Below are 15,229 nucleotides of genomic sequence, written 5' to 3'. Positions count from 1 at the left end.
CCTCTCCCCTCAATGTACCCGTCATGCCCCACTTCTTCGGCAAGTGGGGACTGAGTGCTAGAGGTGGAGCATGCGGAGGTCAGAGGCTGTTGGTGCTGGGTCACCACTGCCTGGCATAGCGCTTGGCACGTAGTAGGTGTGCAGTAGGTATTTGCAAACTGTAGAGACAAATGCTGCCCGGTGGTCTTACAGTTGTGCCAGCCCAACTAGCCTGACACCACCAGCATGGAGCCCGTAGTCTGACAGTCAGGCCTGTTCATCTGTGGCCCCAGGGAACCCTGGGCAGCTCAAGGGACACAGGTAAAGAGAGTGTTCCTAGGATCTTGTAGAAGGGTGGAGCTCAGGTGAGGTTTAGATGAGGCAGCCCTTTTTTTTTTTTTTTTTAGACTGAGTCTTGTCGTGTTGCCCAGGCTGGAGTGCAGTGGTGCCGTCTCAGCTCACTACAACCTCCACCTCCAGGTTCGAGTGATTCTCCTGCCTCAGCCTCCCGAGTATCTGGGACTGGGCACCCACCACCATGCCCAGCTAATTTTACACTTTAAGAAGAGACTAGGTTTCACCTGGTTTTACCAGGCTGCTCTAGAACTCCAGACCTCAGGTAATCCACCCGCCTTTGCCTCCCAAAGTGCTGGGATCACAGGTGTAGATGAGGCAGGCTTCTGACAGGCTCAGAACAAGGCTAGGTGGGAGGCAGGCAGCATCAGGCCTGGTCTGCAAAGAGGCTCCTGTTTTTTTGGGGTCCCCCAGGTCATGATAGTTATGGAATACTGAGCCCGGAAGTGGACTGTTTGGGGCTCTTCCTCCAGGTTGGAAACCCAAGCTGCTTCCGTATCAAAGTGATTTACACCCTCGAGGGAGGAGCAGGCTGTTTGCTTCTTACTGATAGGATTTCAGATAGCAAAGTTCTTGCAAATCGGTGATTTGTGACATGCGATAACTGCTGCAGCGTGTCCTTGAAAACCAAGGTTCCTTGTTAACTTTTTGGCTGGTTTTATCTGAGCCTGTTATTCCAGCTTGATGAGTGGTCAGCTGGATTTTTGTTGTTGCGGTTTTAAGAAAAGGGCCTCACTGTCACCCAGGCTGGAATGCAGTGGCAGTCACAGTTCACTGCAGCCTCAACCTTCCAGGGTCACGTGATCCTCCCTCCTCAGTCTCTTGAGTAGCTGGGACTACAGGTACGCACTACCCCGACCCAGCTAGTTTTTTTTGTAGGAATGGGGTTTTGTCATGTTACCCAGGCTGGTCTCCAACTCCTGAGCTCAAGCAGTCTGCCTGCCTCACCAGGTGGATTTTTATAGTCCCACTGTGGGGGATGAGCTGCAGGAAGGAAGGAGGCCATTACTGCCCTCCAGCCTGGGAGTCCTGGGGACGTGGAGGGGAGCGGGCGGATGGAGGGTACATCCTAGAAGTCAGATGTGAGCACTCAGACATGGGGAGAGAGAGTGGGGAGGCTGCGTCCACAGTGACTCCGGGTCTCTGACTCAGGCTGTAGAAGGGGAGATGATGCACCGAGGCAGGAGGTAAACTCAGTTCTGGAGGAAAGAGGTTGAGTTTTGAGGCCCTGGTGAAACAGCCTCGTGCAGATACCTGATAAGTGCGCGGTGCTGGCGGGCGAGATACCTGATAAGTGCACAGGTTTCCAGGCTGGAAAACCAGCAGGTCGTGCAGGGGAGGGAGCCAGTACCGCGGACATGTGGGAGCTGAATCTGCAGGAAGGTGGCCCCCAGGGAGGATGCATGGGGTGGAGAGAGTAGAGAGAAGCCGAGAAACTCCAGAGCAGAGGCCAGAAGGGCCCAGGGAAGACCACTAGCGACAGCGAGCGAGCCAGGGCCAGGAATGGGTGCCGGGGTGCCCACGAGAGAGCTCTAAGAGCACGATCACCAAGCGCCAAATGCTGCCTGCGGGGACCCAAAGCGCCCCTTGGATGTAGTGACCAGGCCCCCAGGACCAGGTTTCGGAGGGTTTGGGAAGGAACGAGCTGAAGAAGTAGGGTGACAGGTTCAGACGTCTTGGAGTGAAGAGGGACCGGCTGAAGCGGGGCACGTGGGGTGGAGGGAGTCTGTTTAGCCAGGCTGTGGAGCTGGCGCCTGATGGCTGCCGGGAAGGACGTGGTGCCAGGGAAGAGTGAGGCAGGGGTAGCCGGCAGAGGGGAGGCCCGAGCGGAGGCGGTCCCAAGGCTCCAGGCCAGGACCAGCAGGCCGGGGAGTCGGGGGGCGGGGGGGGGGGGGCAGTTGCCTGGGGCCCATGAGGCTGTACTGTGGAGGCCTCTGCAGGGGAGAGTCCCGCCTCCTCTCGGCTGTGTCCACGTGGGCCACTCTACTCCCCCGGGGTGTCTTCACCCCCAAGCTCAGCCTCTCCTCCAGGATCTCCCACACGCTGGCTGCTCCGCTCCAGCGCCCAGCCCAGACACCCCTTCTCCCCAGGTACCACTGCTGGCCCTAGGCGCTGCCGGGCCTGAGTCATCGGCCACCCTCTCCAGGCGGCGCCTGGGTAAGCACGCAGCTGGACCGGATTCCCAGGCCTGCAGGGGCTCCTCCCGCAGACCGCGGCCCCGCCTCCTCGCCGCACCCACCAGGTTCGGCCCATTCCCTGTGAGGTGCGTCTCCATTGGCTGACTCCTCCATTGGGTTCCGCCCCACACCTCTGCTTCCACGATTGGGGCAAATGACTGCCCCTCAGCAGTGTTGCCTGGCAACGGGGAAGGGGCGGCTCCTGAGAGGAACCCGTGGGCTGCTGGATGGGACCAGACAGGACAGCACCAGGAAGCCCGGCAGGGTAGGTACCTGGGCTGAGGGCCGCGGTGAGCTGACCCGGAGGCACAGGCCCAGCTGAGGTGGGTACTGGAGCAGCGAGCGGGTCCAGAGTAGGCCTGGGCCCTGCCCCTCCCTGGCCTCCCACGCCTCTCCAGGCCATCGGGTCTGGGGAGGGAGAGGTGAAGGCTGCAGGGAGGTGAGGGGTAGGGACAGCTGGGAAGGATGGAGGGAGGGTCTCCTGGGGGGATCAGAATCACCCTGCACGTCCTGCTATTCATGTGGTCAAGGTAAGAGGGTGGGGAGGTGTCTCCCCAAGGGTCAAGGCCAGCCGTGTTGAAGGGGCATTCAGAGCCTGTGTAGACGTGGAAAGGGAGCGGTGCCTCCGCAGAGGAGACCAGTCTGGGGCAGACACTGAAGTGTGTGTGGAGAGTGTCTTCCTTCTTGTATTCTGACCACACCCGTCTGGGCTTTTCCAGGACAGTGAGCTAATAACTGTTCCCAGGTCTTGTAGGTGGCCTGCGCAGTACAAGTCGCCTTCTGGCCCACTGGAACTCCTTGCCCAGACTCGAGCTGCCCCTTTGCACAAGAGCCTCTGGGCTCTGAGACACAGGCAGGACTTTGAAGCCTGTCCTGATGAGGCAGTTGGAATCTCCCCAGCTTGTAGGGGTACAGAGGGCCCCTTGTGTGGCTCTAGAGATGCGGGGCCCTTGGAGTAGAGAGCTGGGGCTTGGGAGGCAGGGTGGGAAGCAGCCATGTAACAGCCTGTTGGAGAAGCTGTGAGCAGGAGGTGACTGAGCCACTCCTAGGATACTAGAGGGAACCATGGGGGCCATCCTGCAGACAATCGGCCCTTGTCCACCCCTCCATCACGGAGGCACAGCAACCTTCTGTTCCTTCCCAGCGGGGCAGTTTCTCTTGTTCCAAGACAAGAACTCAAGGAGCCATTCTCTGTTGTCTTGGGCCCATTATTCTGTCTCTGACCTCCAGTAAGCAGATCAAATGCCCTGGGTTACCGTATTTAATCTTCTCAATCTTATGTTAAATAAATTACTTAATGATGCTTATTAAAAGCACATTAATTATTCGAGACCATTGCAATGGGTGTAGGGACCACAGCAATGGGATTTTGTAGTGAAGGAGAGAGATTGGGCTCAGCTCTGAGTATAGCATGGGCAAGTGGGAAACCAGGGAGCAGGGTGGGGATCGGTGGATGGAAAATGACTAAGGAAACATCAGGGTGGTAAGGTGGATTCTGGGTAAGCTGACCTAACAGATTCTTACTGAAGGCAGGCCGGGGGGATCAGACATCACCTAGAGCGAGCTCGTCCAACCTGTGGGCCGTATGTGGCCCAAGACAGCTTTGAATGACACCCAACACAAATTCATAAGCCTTCTTAAAACATGAGATTTTTTTTGCCATATATGTGGATACATGAGCTTATCAGTTATCATTAGTGTTAGTGGGTTTTATGTGTGGCCCAAGACAGTTCTTCCAGTGTGCCCCAGGGAAGCTGAAAGATTGGATATCTCTGACCTAAGCTTTAAACCTGGTTAGATTGCAAGTGAACAGATAATGGTGATCAAATATCAAGGATGGGTGGTTTTTTTTTTGCTAAAGCCAGATTTTACACAGAAGGACACAGATGGGCCTGGAAGCCTGACTAAGGTCTGGTCAACCAAAAAGTCTTTGTCATTTATTATGGGCTGCTGAGACTTTTGTTTTTATTTTTTTGAGACAGGGTCTCGCTCTGTCACTTAGGCTGGAGTGCAGTGTTGTCATCTTGGCTCACTGTGACCTCTGCCTCCGGGTTCAAGGATCTTCCCACCTCAGCCTCCTGAATAGCTGGGACTACAGGCACACGCCACCACACCCAGCTAAGTTTTGTATTTTTGGCAGAGATGAAGTCTCACTGTGTTGCCCAGGCTGGTCTCAAACTCCTGGCCTCAAATGATCTTCCCAAAGTTCTGGGATTATAGGCTTGAGCCACCGCACCTGGCTTCCATTTTGTTCCATTGCCCCACATCCTCAGAAGCCAGGTTTTCTTACCTTTATCCCTACTGATGTCTGACACGGACACTTCCTTGTTGTGAGGCCATCCTGTGCACTGTAGGATTTTTAGCAGCATACCTGGCCTCTGCCTGCTAGATGCCAGCGGCACTCCCCTCCCCAGTTGTGACAACCACATGCTTTTCCAGTCATTGCCAAATGTCCCCTGGGGGACAAAACTGACCCCAGTTGAGCTCCACTGGTATAAGCAACCTTGACGTGCGCTCTCAGCACCAGTGTGCATTGTCCTTTTTTTTTTCTTTTGAGACAGAGTTTCATTCTTGTTGCCCAGGCTGCAGTGCAATGGCATGATCTCAGCTCCCCACAACCTCCGCCCCCCAGGTTCAAGTGATTCTCCTGCCTCAGCCTCCCAAGTAGCTGGGATTACAGGCATGCACCACCACACCCGGCTAATTTTGTATTTTTAGTAGAGATGGGGTTTCTCCATGTTGGTCAGGCTAGTCTCGAACTCCCAGCCTCAGGTGATCCACCCACCTTGGCCTCCCAAAGTGCTGCGATTACACGTGAGCCACCGCGCCCGGCGTGCCTTGTCCTTTAGGAGAACTTGATACAAGGGAACCCACAGAAGTCTCGCAGCCAATGTAGGGTTGTGTTATACACAACTTGGCAGGGAAGAGGCCACCCCATGTACCAAGGTATACTCTGAAAGTCCCATGACACCAAGAAAACTTGCCAGGGACTGAAAGCTCAGGAACTTGGATTTAGAGAGAGAAGAATACATTAAAGGCCTTCATGTCCTCCTCCAAATTAATTAGATGTCTGGCCTGATGAAAGAGATTGAGGCACGAGGATGGATGAACTGTGGAACACTTTGTATCATTGCCATTTCTTTTTTTCTTTTTTCTTTTCTTTTCTTTTTTTTTGAGATGCAGTTGCCCAGGCTGGTGTGCAATGGCACGATCTTGACTCGCTGCAACCTCTGCCTCCCGGGTTCAAGCGATTCTCCTGCCTCAGCTTCCTGAGTAGCTGGAATTATAGGCATGTGCCACCACACCTGGCTAATTTTGTATTTTTGGTAGAGATGGGGTTTCTCCATGTTGGTCAGACTGATCTCAAACTCCCGACCCCAGGTAATCTGCCCGCCTCGGCCTCTCAAAGTGCTGGGATTACAGGCGTGAGCCACTGTGCCCGGCCAACCATTGCCATTTCTTTATCTTGCCTGGCACAGGGCTCTCAAAGGAGACAGGCTGTCCTTGAGCCATTCTGAGATGTGTCCCTTCACCAGTACTCTGCAGGCACTAAGAATGGCAGTGCCGGGGACAGCGCTGTGTTCTTAGGGGCCGCCCACCTTCCCACCTCACTGGCACCAGCCCTGGGGTTCCTACTGTGGGGGTCTCACACACCCTCCTCTCTCCTGCTTGAAAAACTGGCGTTGCCAGCCTGGCTCTGCGTCCAAGCCTTTCCTGTCATCTCCTGGGCCTGCCCTGGTTTGCGCCGCTTCTGTGCATTTCTGGGCTCCTGTCCTGCCTGTTGGCACTTGCCCAGCCCTGCACCTTTCTCCCGGCCGTCTGGGGATGGTGGGGGCTGGCCAGGCTGCACCCTGCTACTGTTCTGCGACCACAGTGGGGGAGCCTGTTTCTGGCGGAAAGGGGGAGTTGCAGTGGGATGGAAGTGAGGGGCTGGGTGTGGAGTCAGGCCAGGGCCCCCTTCCGCTGCAGCCCTCTGCTGCCCTCCCCCACGTGCCCCGAGTTCCTCCCTCATCTCCCCATGCTCTTGCCTGTGCCCCTTGCATGCTGTTCCCACTTCCTGGTGAGCCACCTGTGAGTCTCTGAAGACCCAGCTGGAATGTGACCTTTGGGACCTTTTCCACTCTTGACTCTTCTTGTTATATCCCCAGGCCACACCCGTTCCCATGCCCTTGTCTCTGTTTCCTCTCTTTTTTTTCTTTTTTTTTGAGACGAGTCTCACTCACCGCCCAGGCTGGTGTGCAGTGGCGTGATCTCGGCTCACTGCAACTTCCACGACCTGGGTTCAACCAATTCTCCTGCCTTAGCCTCTCAAGTAGCTGGGATTACAGGTGCACAGCACCACGCCTGGCTAATTTTTTGTATTTTTAGTGGAGACGGGATTTCACTTCATTGGCCAACCTCGTTTGGAACTCCTGACTTCAGGAGGTAGTGTGGCCCACCTTGCAGCCTCTTAGAGTTGAAGCAGAGGGTGGGTCTGCTTTGTTTTGGCTGCTCTGTCTCCGAGCTGGGTCAGCCGGCGTTGCCCCTCTGTCTCAGAGCTGGGGCAGCCAGCGCGGCCCCTCTGTCTAGGAGCTGGGTCAGCCGGCGCGGCCCCTCTGTCTCGGAGCTGGGTCAGCCGGCGCGGCCCCTCTGTCTCGGAGCTGGGGACAGCCCTTTGCCACTGGACGTTGAGTCCTGGCTGGAGGTTTTCCTTCTGGGCTCTCCTCCTGCTGCGAAAGTTGAGCAGTAGAAGCGGTGAGATCAGATGGGGCATGGGTGAGAGCACCAAATGGGGTCGGGTAAGCCCCTGTTTCCAGCCTGTCTCTGCAAAGTGCACCTCCATCCCCTTCCAAGGAGCCCCCCACTGGAGACTTCCTGTGCAGGGGGCACATGAGCAGTGAGGCCTGTCAAACGCCCATGCGCTGCAAGGATGGCTGTCATATAAAAGGCGGAGAAATAACTAGCTTTAGTGGGGGTGTGGTGAGACTGGAAGCTCATGTTTGCTGATGGGAATATAAAGTGGGGAGCACTCTGGCGGCCCCTCACAATGTTAAACATAGAATTACCACGTGACCCAGCAAGTCCACCTCTAGGTGTCGACACTGGAAATTGGAACAGAGCGACTGAGGTACTCAGATGTTCGTTGCAGCACTATTCATAATAGCCGGAAGGTGGAAACAGCCCCGGCGTCCATCAGCTCATGATTGACAGGCAAAATGTGGCCCATCCATACGATGAAATACTCATCAGCCATAAAAAGTGGAATGCTGACCCACGCCACAACGTAGGTGGGCCTCAAAAACGTGATGCTAAATGAAAGGAGACAATCATAAAGGGCCACATATCATATAATTCCATTTATTATTTTTTTTAGAGATGGGGTCTTGCCTTTTTACCCAGGCTGGAGTGCAGTGGCACGATCATAGCTCACTACAGCCTTGACCTCCTGTGCTCACGCGATCCTCCCACCTCAGCCTTTAGAGCAGCTGGGACTGTAAACACATGCCACTGTGCCTGGCTAATTTTTACATTTTTAGTAGAGGTGAGGTCTTGCTATGTTGCTCAGGCTGGTCTCAAACTCCTGGGCTCGAGTGATTCTCTTGCCTTGGCCTCCCAAAGTGCTGGGATTACAGGTGTGAGCCACCGCGCCCGGCCATATAATTTCATTTATATGAAACACCCAGAATACAGAAATGTATTGGGATAGAAAGTAGACGGGTGATGTCCAGGGCATGTGGGAGGGAGGAATGAGAGGGAATTGCTCATGCACAGGGTTTCCTCTGAGGGTGATGGAAATGTTTTTGAACTGTGAGGGTTGCACCATATTGTGAATGTGCTAAATACCACTGTACACTTTAAAACAGTTAATTTTATGTTATGTGAATGTCATATCAATGAAAAGAAAAGAAAGATCTTGACTGTACCCTGTTATCCCTTGAGGGTTTGAATTTCAGGTGTTGGTGCGGACCATGACTCATGCCCCACCCTAGTAGCATGGCCTTTCCCCCTTTGGCTAAATACCTTGGGGGATAATTTACTGTTGCAGTGACTTTGTTTGTCAAGGTGCCTGTGCGGGAGAAGGTGGTTGTCTCTCCAGCAGTCTCATTGACACTGGGTTTCTGGGAAAAAGTCCAGGGCCAGGAATTAAGTCACAGCACCTTCTACCTCTTGAGAGATTTTGTTGTCATTTCTAACCATGCTTTTTTGTTTGAATCCCCCGATGTACTGGTGCTTGACTTACTCCTTTAATGAGGTTTGTGACAGTGAACAAGGCCCCAGGTCACCTGATGTCGGTGCCAGTCTCTGTTAATGCTCCTCCAGCGCCTCAGACGCATGAGGCTCGTGGGCTAGGATCATACAGGCACGCTCAGTGCCGGGGAGGTCTCGGCCCTTTGCTTTGGTTGACTTGGTTGATAATCATGGCAATCTTCTGAGGCTGGGCTGTGACTTCTCCTGCTTACAACTGGGGAAACTGAAGCAGAGAGCGTTTTAGTAACTTGCCCAAGACTACACAGCTAAGAGGAGGCAGAGCCAGGATCACAAAGGAAAAACTTCCCAACTAGTGTGTAGCAGTATTCTCAAGGTGAGTTAATCAAATACGTGTGATTGTTCAGCCTTTGATATATCTTTTCCAACTCTGGTTTTAAAGAATGAATATTTAGATTGATTAAAATACAGATTTTTTGTTCTGCCTCTGATTATATTAACTTGGGCTTTTTGACAATTACGGATGTGTTTCAGTAGGTCATGGGCATCAGGATGGGTTTTTCCAGCTTTATTTGTATCAGCTATTAATTTCTGCCACCTTGAAACAATATTAGCCAGGCATGGTGGTTCATGTCTCTAATCCCAACACTGGGAGGCTGAGGCAGGAGAATCACTTAAGGCCAGAAGCTAGAGACCAGCCTGGGCAACGTAACAAGACCCCATCTCTACAGAAGACAAAAAAAAAGCCAGGCGTCATGGTGTGGTCCTGTAGTCCTAGCTATTCAGGAGGCTGAGTGGGGAGGATTGCCTGAGCCCAGGTGGTTGAGGCTGCAGGGAGCTGTAATGGCGCCACTACACTCCAGCCTGGTCAGCAGAGTGAGATCCCACCTCAGCAACACAAAACAAAAACAGAACCCAAAACCCAATATTATGTAGCTCTGATGTGTTTTGGCTGCATTTCGTGGCTAAATCAATATATATTAACTTGACCATGTCATTATCAACATTTATTTTCTGTGATCATTAAATTTTGATTTTTCTAACGTTGTGTCTTTTCCTTCTGCAGAGAATTCTGCCAGATACCAGAACAGATGGGGAACAGCGGAAGCCGTGTGGGGCAGAGCTTTTGTTCACGGTTTCTTCCTGAGGAACAGGCAGAGATTGATCGATTGTTTGATGCTCTGTCATCGGATAAAAACAGTCCGAATGTCTCCTCCAAATCCTTTTCTCTGAAGGCACTACAGGCAAGAGTAACAACCAGTGGTTCGTGTTTAGTTGGGAGCAGGGGTCTGCAGACTGTGGCCCTCAGGCCAGAATCTGCTTTCTTGTTTTTGTAATGCGACGGATGGCAACACTAAAAAGTTCCTTTTCTGTAAAGGGCCAGTAAGTTTTGGCTTTGTGAGCTATGTGGTCTCTGTTGCAGCTCCTCTGCTCTGCTGTTACTGTGTGAAAATAGCCATAGGCAGTGTCTAAACGCATCCCTCCGCTTTTGGAAATCAATAGTCTCTTATCGGTGCTAAAGAAAAGAACCTGGAGTAGATGATGAATGATTGACGCGATGTTTTGGGGACATTTCTAACTTGAGATGAACATCAGGGAGATAGCCTGCCTCCTGTGTCTCTTGAGCCATATGCCTCCTAACTGCCCTCCCAGAGACGGGGAGACAGACTGGGTGACGGGTCTGCCCTCGTGGACTCGTTGGTCCGGGAACCATGACATGTCAGGTGCACCTGTGCCTCTAGAATGTGTATGTGTTCGATGGCTAGGAATTTTATGATATTCCTAACGAAATCATGACATTTTAGATTCAAGGCTCGTCTTGCGGGGAGTTAAAACTGCCCATTTGCCCATGTTTTTGCCCATTCCACGGGGCTCTCAGCTGCAGGTTTGAGTGCTCAGACTGAGGCAAGACGCTGACAAGGAGATACCGTCAGCTCATCTTCCTGCGAGTCCAGGCAGCCATCCTAGCAGCCTCCTTCCTCTTCTAGAATGTGCAGCGTGGGAGCAGATGAGGAAACTGGCCAGGGAGGTTATCTAGGTCACAGCTGTGTGGTTGTGTGTGCATGTGTTGTGCATGTGTGTGCATGTGTTGTGCATGTGTGTGCATGCGTGTGTGCAGCGCCACTAGATGAGAAGCGCCCCGGGAGGCCTGTGGGAACAAGCAGAATCAACCAGGCCCATTTCAGACTGCACTGTAGAGTGGGTGTTAATGTTCAGATACATACAGTTAAGAGTTGATCAGAAGACCTTGGTGATGGAATGAAGTTTCCTTGAGGAAAGGATGAGAGGTAGCTTTTCCAGTAGAACTTTGCAGACACTGACAGAAATAGGAGTGCTCTTTTTGAGTGATGAGGGCAGAGGCCTGCCTTCGAAGAGCTGCAGAATATTGATCCTGGAATAAGCAGTGTCCACCCAGCTGGTTGTTACAGGAGAGTCCAGCTCGCAGACCCTGCTGTGCAGGATGTGATTGGCTTGTGATTTGCTCGCTCTCTCCATTTAGTTGTAAATCCAGGACCAAAGCAGATTTGATGCAAGAGCCAAAAAGGAAAACAATATTTCATTAGAATGTTATCGTCCAGGCATTAAGAATTAAATTTGCTGGGTACGGTAGCTCATGCCTGAAATCCCAGCACTTTGGGAGGCCAAGGCAGGAGTATCACTTGAGCCCAGGAGTTTGGGACCAGCCTGGGCAATACTGCAAGACCCCATCTCTACAAAAAATACAAAAATTAGTGAGCGTGGTGGCATGTGCCTATAGTCTCAGCCATTCAGGAGGTTGAGGTAGGCGGATCAATTGAGCCTTGGAGGTAGAGGCTCCAGTGAGCTGTGATTGAGCCACCACACTCCATCCTGGGTGACAGAGGGAGACCCTGTCTCAAAACAAAACAAAACAAAACAAAAAAACCCTAAATTTAAAATTGAAATAAAAATGAATGAAAAATGCATATTGAGTCCAAGGAACATGGACAGGAAGTAAAAGCTGGTATATTTGGAAACCCCTAATACAGAGACCAAATTAGCTGTATACAGACATATGTTACACGTGTTAATAAATTCCGACATGCAAATGGCAGCTGCTAGAATCTAGAATGAAGATGATTTTCAAAGCAGAGTGAAGCTCAGATGGTGGCCAGAGGCAGGAATGACGAGATAGGAGCGTTTGGAGGCAGGATGGTAGCAGATTGTGGGAGGGTCTGATGGCCAAGGTGAGCCACAGCCAGGACGCTTAGGTGGTGTGAGGCCCTTAGGTGAGAGAACGTCCTGCATCCTGGTGATGCGGGAGTATTTGGTAGCTGACAGCAGCATTGTGAAGTGGCCAAGGCTGGTCTTGGCCCACTACCTATTTTCCTGTGATACTACCGATACGGCTCCCAGTGAGTGGAAGAACACCAAGGTTCTTGGTCCTCATGCCAGTTTAGATACAATGACGTGGACACACATGGAGTGGCTTTAAGGAGCAGAGAGTTTAATAGGCAAGAAGGAAGGAGAAGGCAGAAGGAAGAGGCTCCCCCGTACAGAGACAGGGAGGGGCGGCTCCAGAGCCAAAAGAAGAGGTCCTCAAGTGCGGTGGACACCAGCCAGGTATATATGCAGAGGCTGGAGGAGGTGATGTCTGATTTGCATAGGTCTGGGGATTGGTTTGACCAGGTATGTCATTCACGTAGCCCATGAAAAAGCTGGCCCTTCCACCCTAGCCTTTTAATGTGTAAATGCAGGGCGCCCTGGATGTTCTACACACTGGGGATATGTGGAGGTGGCCATGTTGCCAGGAACATGTGGGGAAAGGGCAGGAAGGCCGTGGGAATTACCATGTTGGGTGGACCCAGTTTCTAATGGACTGCATTTGCATATCAAAGGTTGCCAGCCTGGCTCTAAGAGCTGGGGCTTTACAAGAAACTTTTTCAGAGATGCTTTAAAAAATGAAAACTTCCCAAGCATCCCTTTTCCTCTCTATCTGCCTAAAATAATTTAATAACTCCTAGTTACCAGGTTCAACTCGTGCACTGTCTAACCATTTTCTCTGCTTGTCCCTGGCAGAACCATGTCGGGGAAGCTGTTCCCCTGGAGATGGTCACCAGGCTGTACGATGGCATGCGGAGGGTCGACCTGACAGGGAAGGCGAAGGGACCCAGTGAGAATGTGTCCCAGGAGCAGTTCACAGCATCCATGTCCCACCTGTTGAAAGGAAACTCCGAGGAGAAGAGTCTCATGATTATGAAAATGATTTCTGCCACAGAAGGTCCCGTGAAGGCCAGAGAAGTCCAAAAGGTAGTGAGGCCGCGAGGCCCTTTGCAGCCTCCTCAGCAGTCTTGGTGACCATCGGTGGGAGATGGAGGCCAGTGACATGGCAGACAGAGGAGTAAACCAAAAAGTATCTGAGATGGGTCTCAATTAATTGAAATGTATTTTGCCCGGGTTAAGGGCATATCTGGGAGAGAGACCTGTGCCTTTCTCCAAAGATGATTTTGAGAGTTTCAGGACTTAAAGGGGAAAAGCAGGCTGTAGGGGAAAGAGGGGAGGGTCTGGTCCCATTACTGAATCCACATTTTGTAAGAGGAAGGGAGCAGTGAGGGGAATAGTCAATGTGTGTTTGTCTTGCATTCAGTAAATCAGCACTTTACATATGATCAGGTGAGCATAGTCACTACCTGTGGAGATTTGATTTTATTTATTTTTTGAAATGGAGTCTTGATCTGTCACCCAGGCCGGAGTTGAGTGGTGTGATCTCAGCTCACTGCAACTTCCGCCTCTCAGGTTCAAGTGATTCTCCTGCCTCAGCCTCCTTAGTAGCTGGGACTACAGGCGCACACCACCATGCCTGGCTGATTTTTGCATTTTTAGTAGAGATGAGGTTTCACCATGTTGGCCAGGTTGGTCTCAAACTCCTGAGCTTAGGTGGTCTGCCGGCTTCGGCCTCCCAAAGTGGTGGAATTACAGGTGTGCGCCACCACGCTGGCCACCTGTGGAGACTTTAAACCTTTTATCTGTAGCTGTCTGCTTAGGAACAAAAGGAAAGAGAGTTTCTTGCATGACTCAGCTTTTAGCTTAATTTTTCCCTTTGGCAGAGTGAATTGGAGTCCTGAGCTTTTATTTTTTCCCTCCTTTGTCTTTTCAAAAATCTTTCAAATCAGAAAAACGGGGGAAAAAGGGAAAAGAAAGAAGGAAAAAGGTTGAAACATTATTTTAAAGACTTGTAGCCAGGAAAAAATTTTAGGATTCGTTCCAAATTGTAGAAAATAATAAAAATTGAAAAACACTGGACAAGGCTAGAATCTAATAACAGGTGTACTATGGTTTATTTTGAAACATTTTTCTCCAGTTCCCCACGTATATTAAAGACAAAATCATAGTAGGACCAACTTGTTTATAAAACAAGTTTTAGTCTTATACTTAGCTTGATTATTTGCATAACGTACAGCAAGAGTAATGATTTGCCATATAGGCACTTACTCTCTCTGTTTAAATTATCTTTGCTAGAACTTTTTCTTAAGGAATCTGAGATTAGACATTTTTATTTTTTTATTTCTTTTTTTTTTAGATTAGACCTTTCTAAAAGCCCCAAGCCTCGCCAATAATGCATCTGTACCTATAGATACCCATGTGACTTGGGTGAATTCCTCTCTTTGAGGTTCCAAGAAAACTTGGAGTATTTAGGTCTGTCAGAAAGTGACATCCTTTACTTACCACAGGTCAGGACCCTGTAAAGGACAAAGTGTGAGGCCAGTTTGTCCAGTGGCTTTTATCAGCTCTATAGGTCAGCTTTATTTTCTCAAGGTAATCTGAAAATGCTGTTCCAGTCAAAGCCTTCGTGAAATAACCAGTGTCTCCAATTATGTCCTGTTGTAAAAGAAAATAGATTCTTATTGAATGTATGCAAATAATTATATTGCCATAAATTAAGAATACTCACAAATAGTTTCCAAATTTTGGAGAAATTAGGTAGAAAGGGATTATGTTTTAAATTTTGCTCACTAGAGTATACTTTGATTGTTAAAAACTGTAAATAGCTTAAAAGAGAAAGTTTTCTTGACTGAAAAAAACACCTAATATTGTAAACAAAATGTCATAAAAGATTATTTCAGTCTTCTGTTAGTTCAGCCCATGCAATTAACTTCTTGCTTGCTTGATATTGGATCAGCAATCCTCAGGAATACATCAGCCTCCTATGAGTCCTAGAAGTTTTCCTTTCTATTCCAACAGCACAATTTCTAAAGTTATCAGAACTGATATTTAAGAGTACTCTTGCCGGGCGCGGTGGCTCAAGCCTGTAATCCCAGCACTTTGGGAGGCCGAGACGGGCGGATCACGAGGTCAGGAGATCAAGACCATCCTGGCTAACACGGTGAAACCCCGTCTCTACTAAAAATACAAAAATCTAGCCGGGCGAGGTGGCGGGCGCCTGTAGTCCCAGCTACTCGGGAGGCTGAGGCAGGAGAATGGCGTAAACCCAGGAGGCGGAGCTTGCAGTGAGCTGAGATCTGGCCACTGCACTCCAGCCTGGGCGACAGAGCGAGACTCCGCCTCAAAAAAAA

At 50.7% G+C, this 15,229-nt stretch overlaps 1 protein-coding gene across 1 annotated transcript in view; it reads left to right on the top strand.

Moving 5' to 3' along the window:
• The first annotated feature begins 2,612 nt into the window (after positions 1-2,612).
• TLDC1 (TBC/LysM-associated domain containing 1) overlaps positions 2,613-15,229 on the top strand; it is a 28,296-nt gene continuing 15,679 nt past the window's right edge. Inside the window, exons 1-3 of the mRNA XM_025371478.1 lie at positions 2,613-2,775; positions 9,763-9,940; positions 12,735-12,965. Coding sequence (XP_025227263.1) covers positions 2,738-2,775; positions 9,763-9,940; positions 12,735-12,965 — 447 coding nt within the window. The 5' untranslated portion in view covers positions 2,613-2,737. The remainder of the gene's footprint in view (positions 2,776-9,762; positions 9,941-12,734; positions 12,966-15,229) is intronic.

Source organism: Theropithecus gelada, chromosome 20, assembly GCF_003255815.1.
Source record: "Theropithecus gelada isolate Dixy chromosome 20, Tgel_1.0, whole genome shotgun sequence".
NCBI lineage: Eukaryota > Metazoa > Chordata > Mammalia > Primates > Cercopithecidae > Theropithecus > Theropithecus gelada.
The sequence above is the reverse complement of the archived record's forward strand: the minus strand, read 5'-3'. Positions and strand labels throughout refer to the sequence as shown.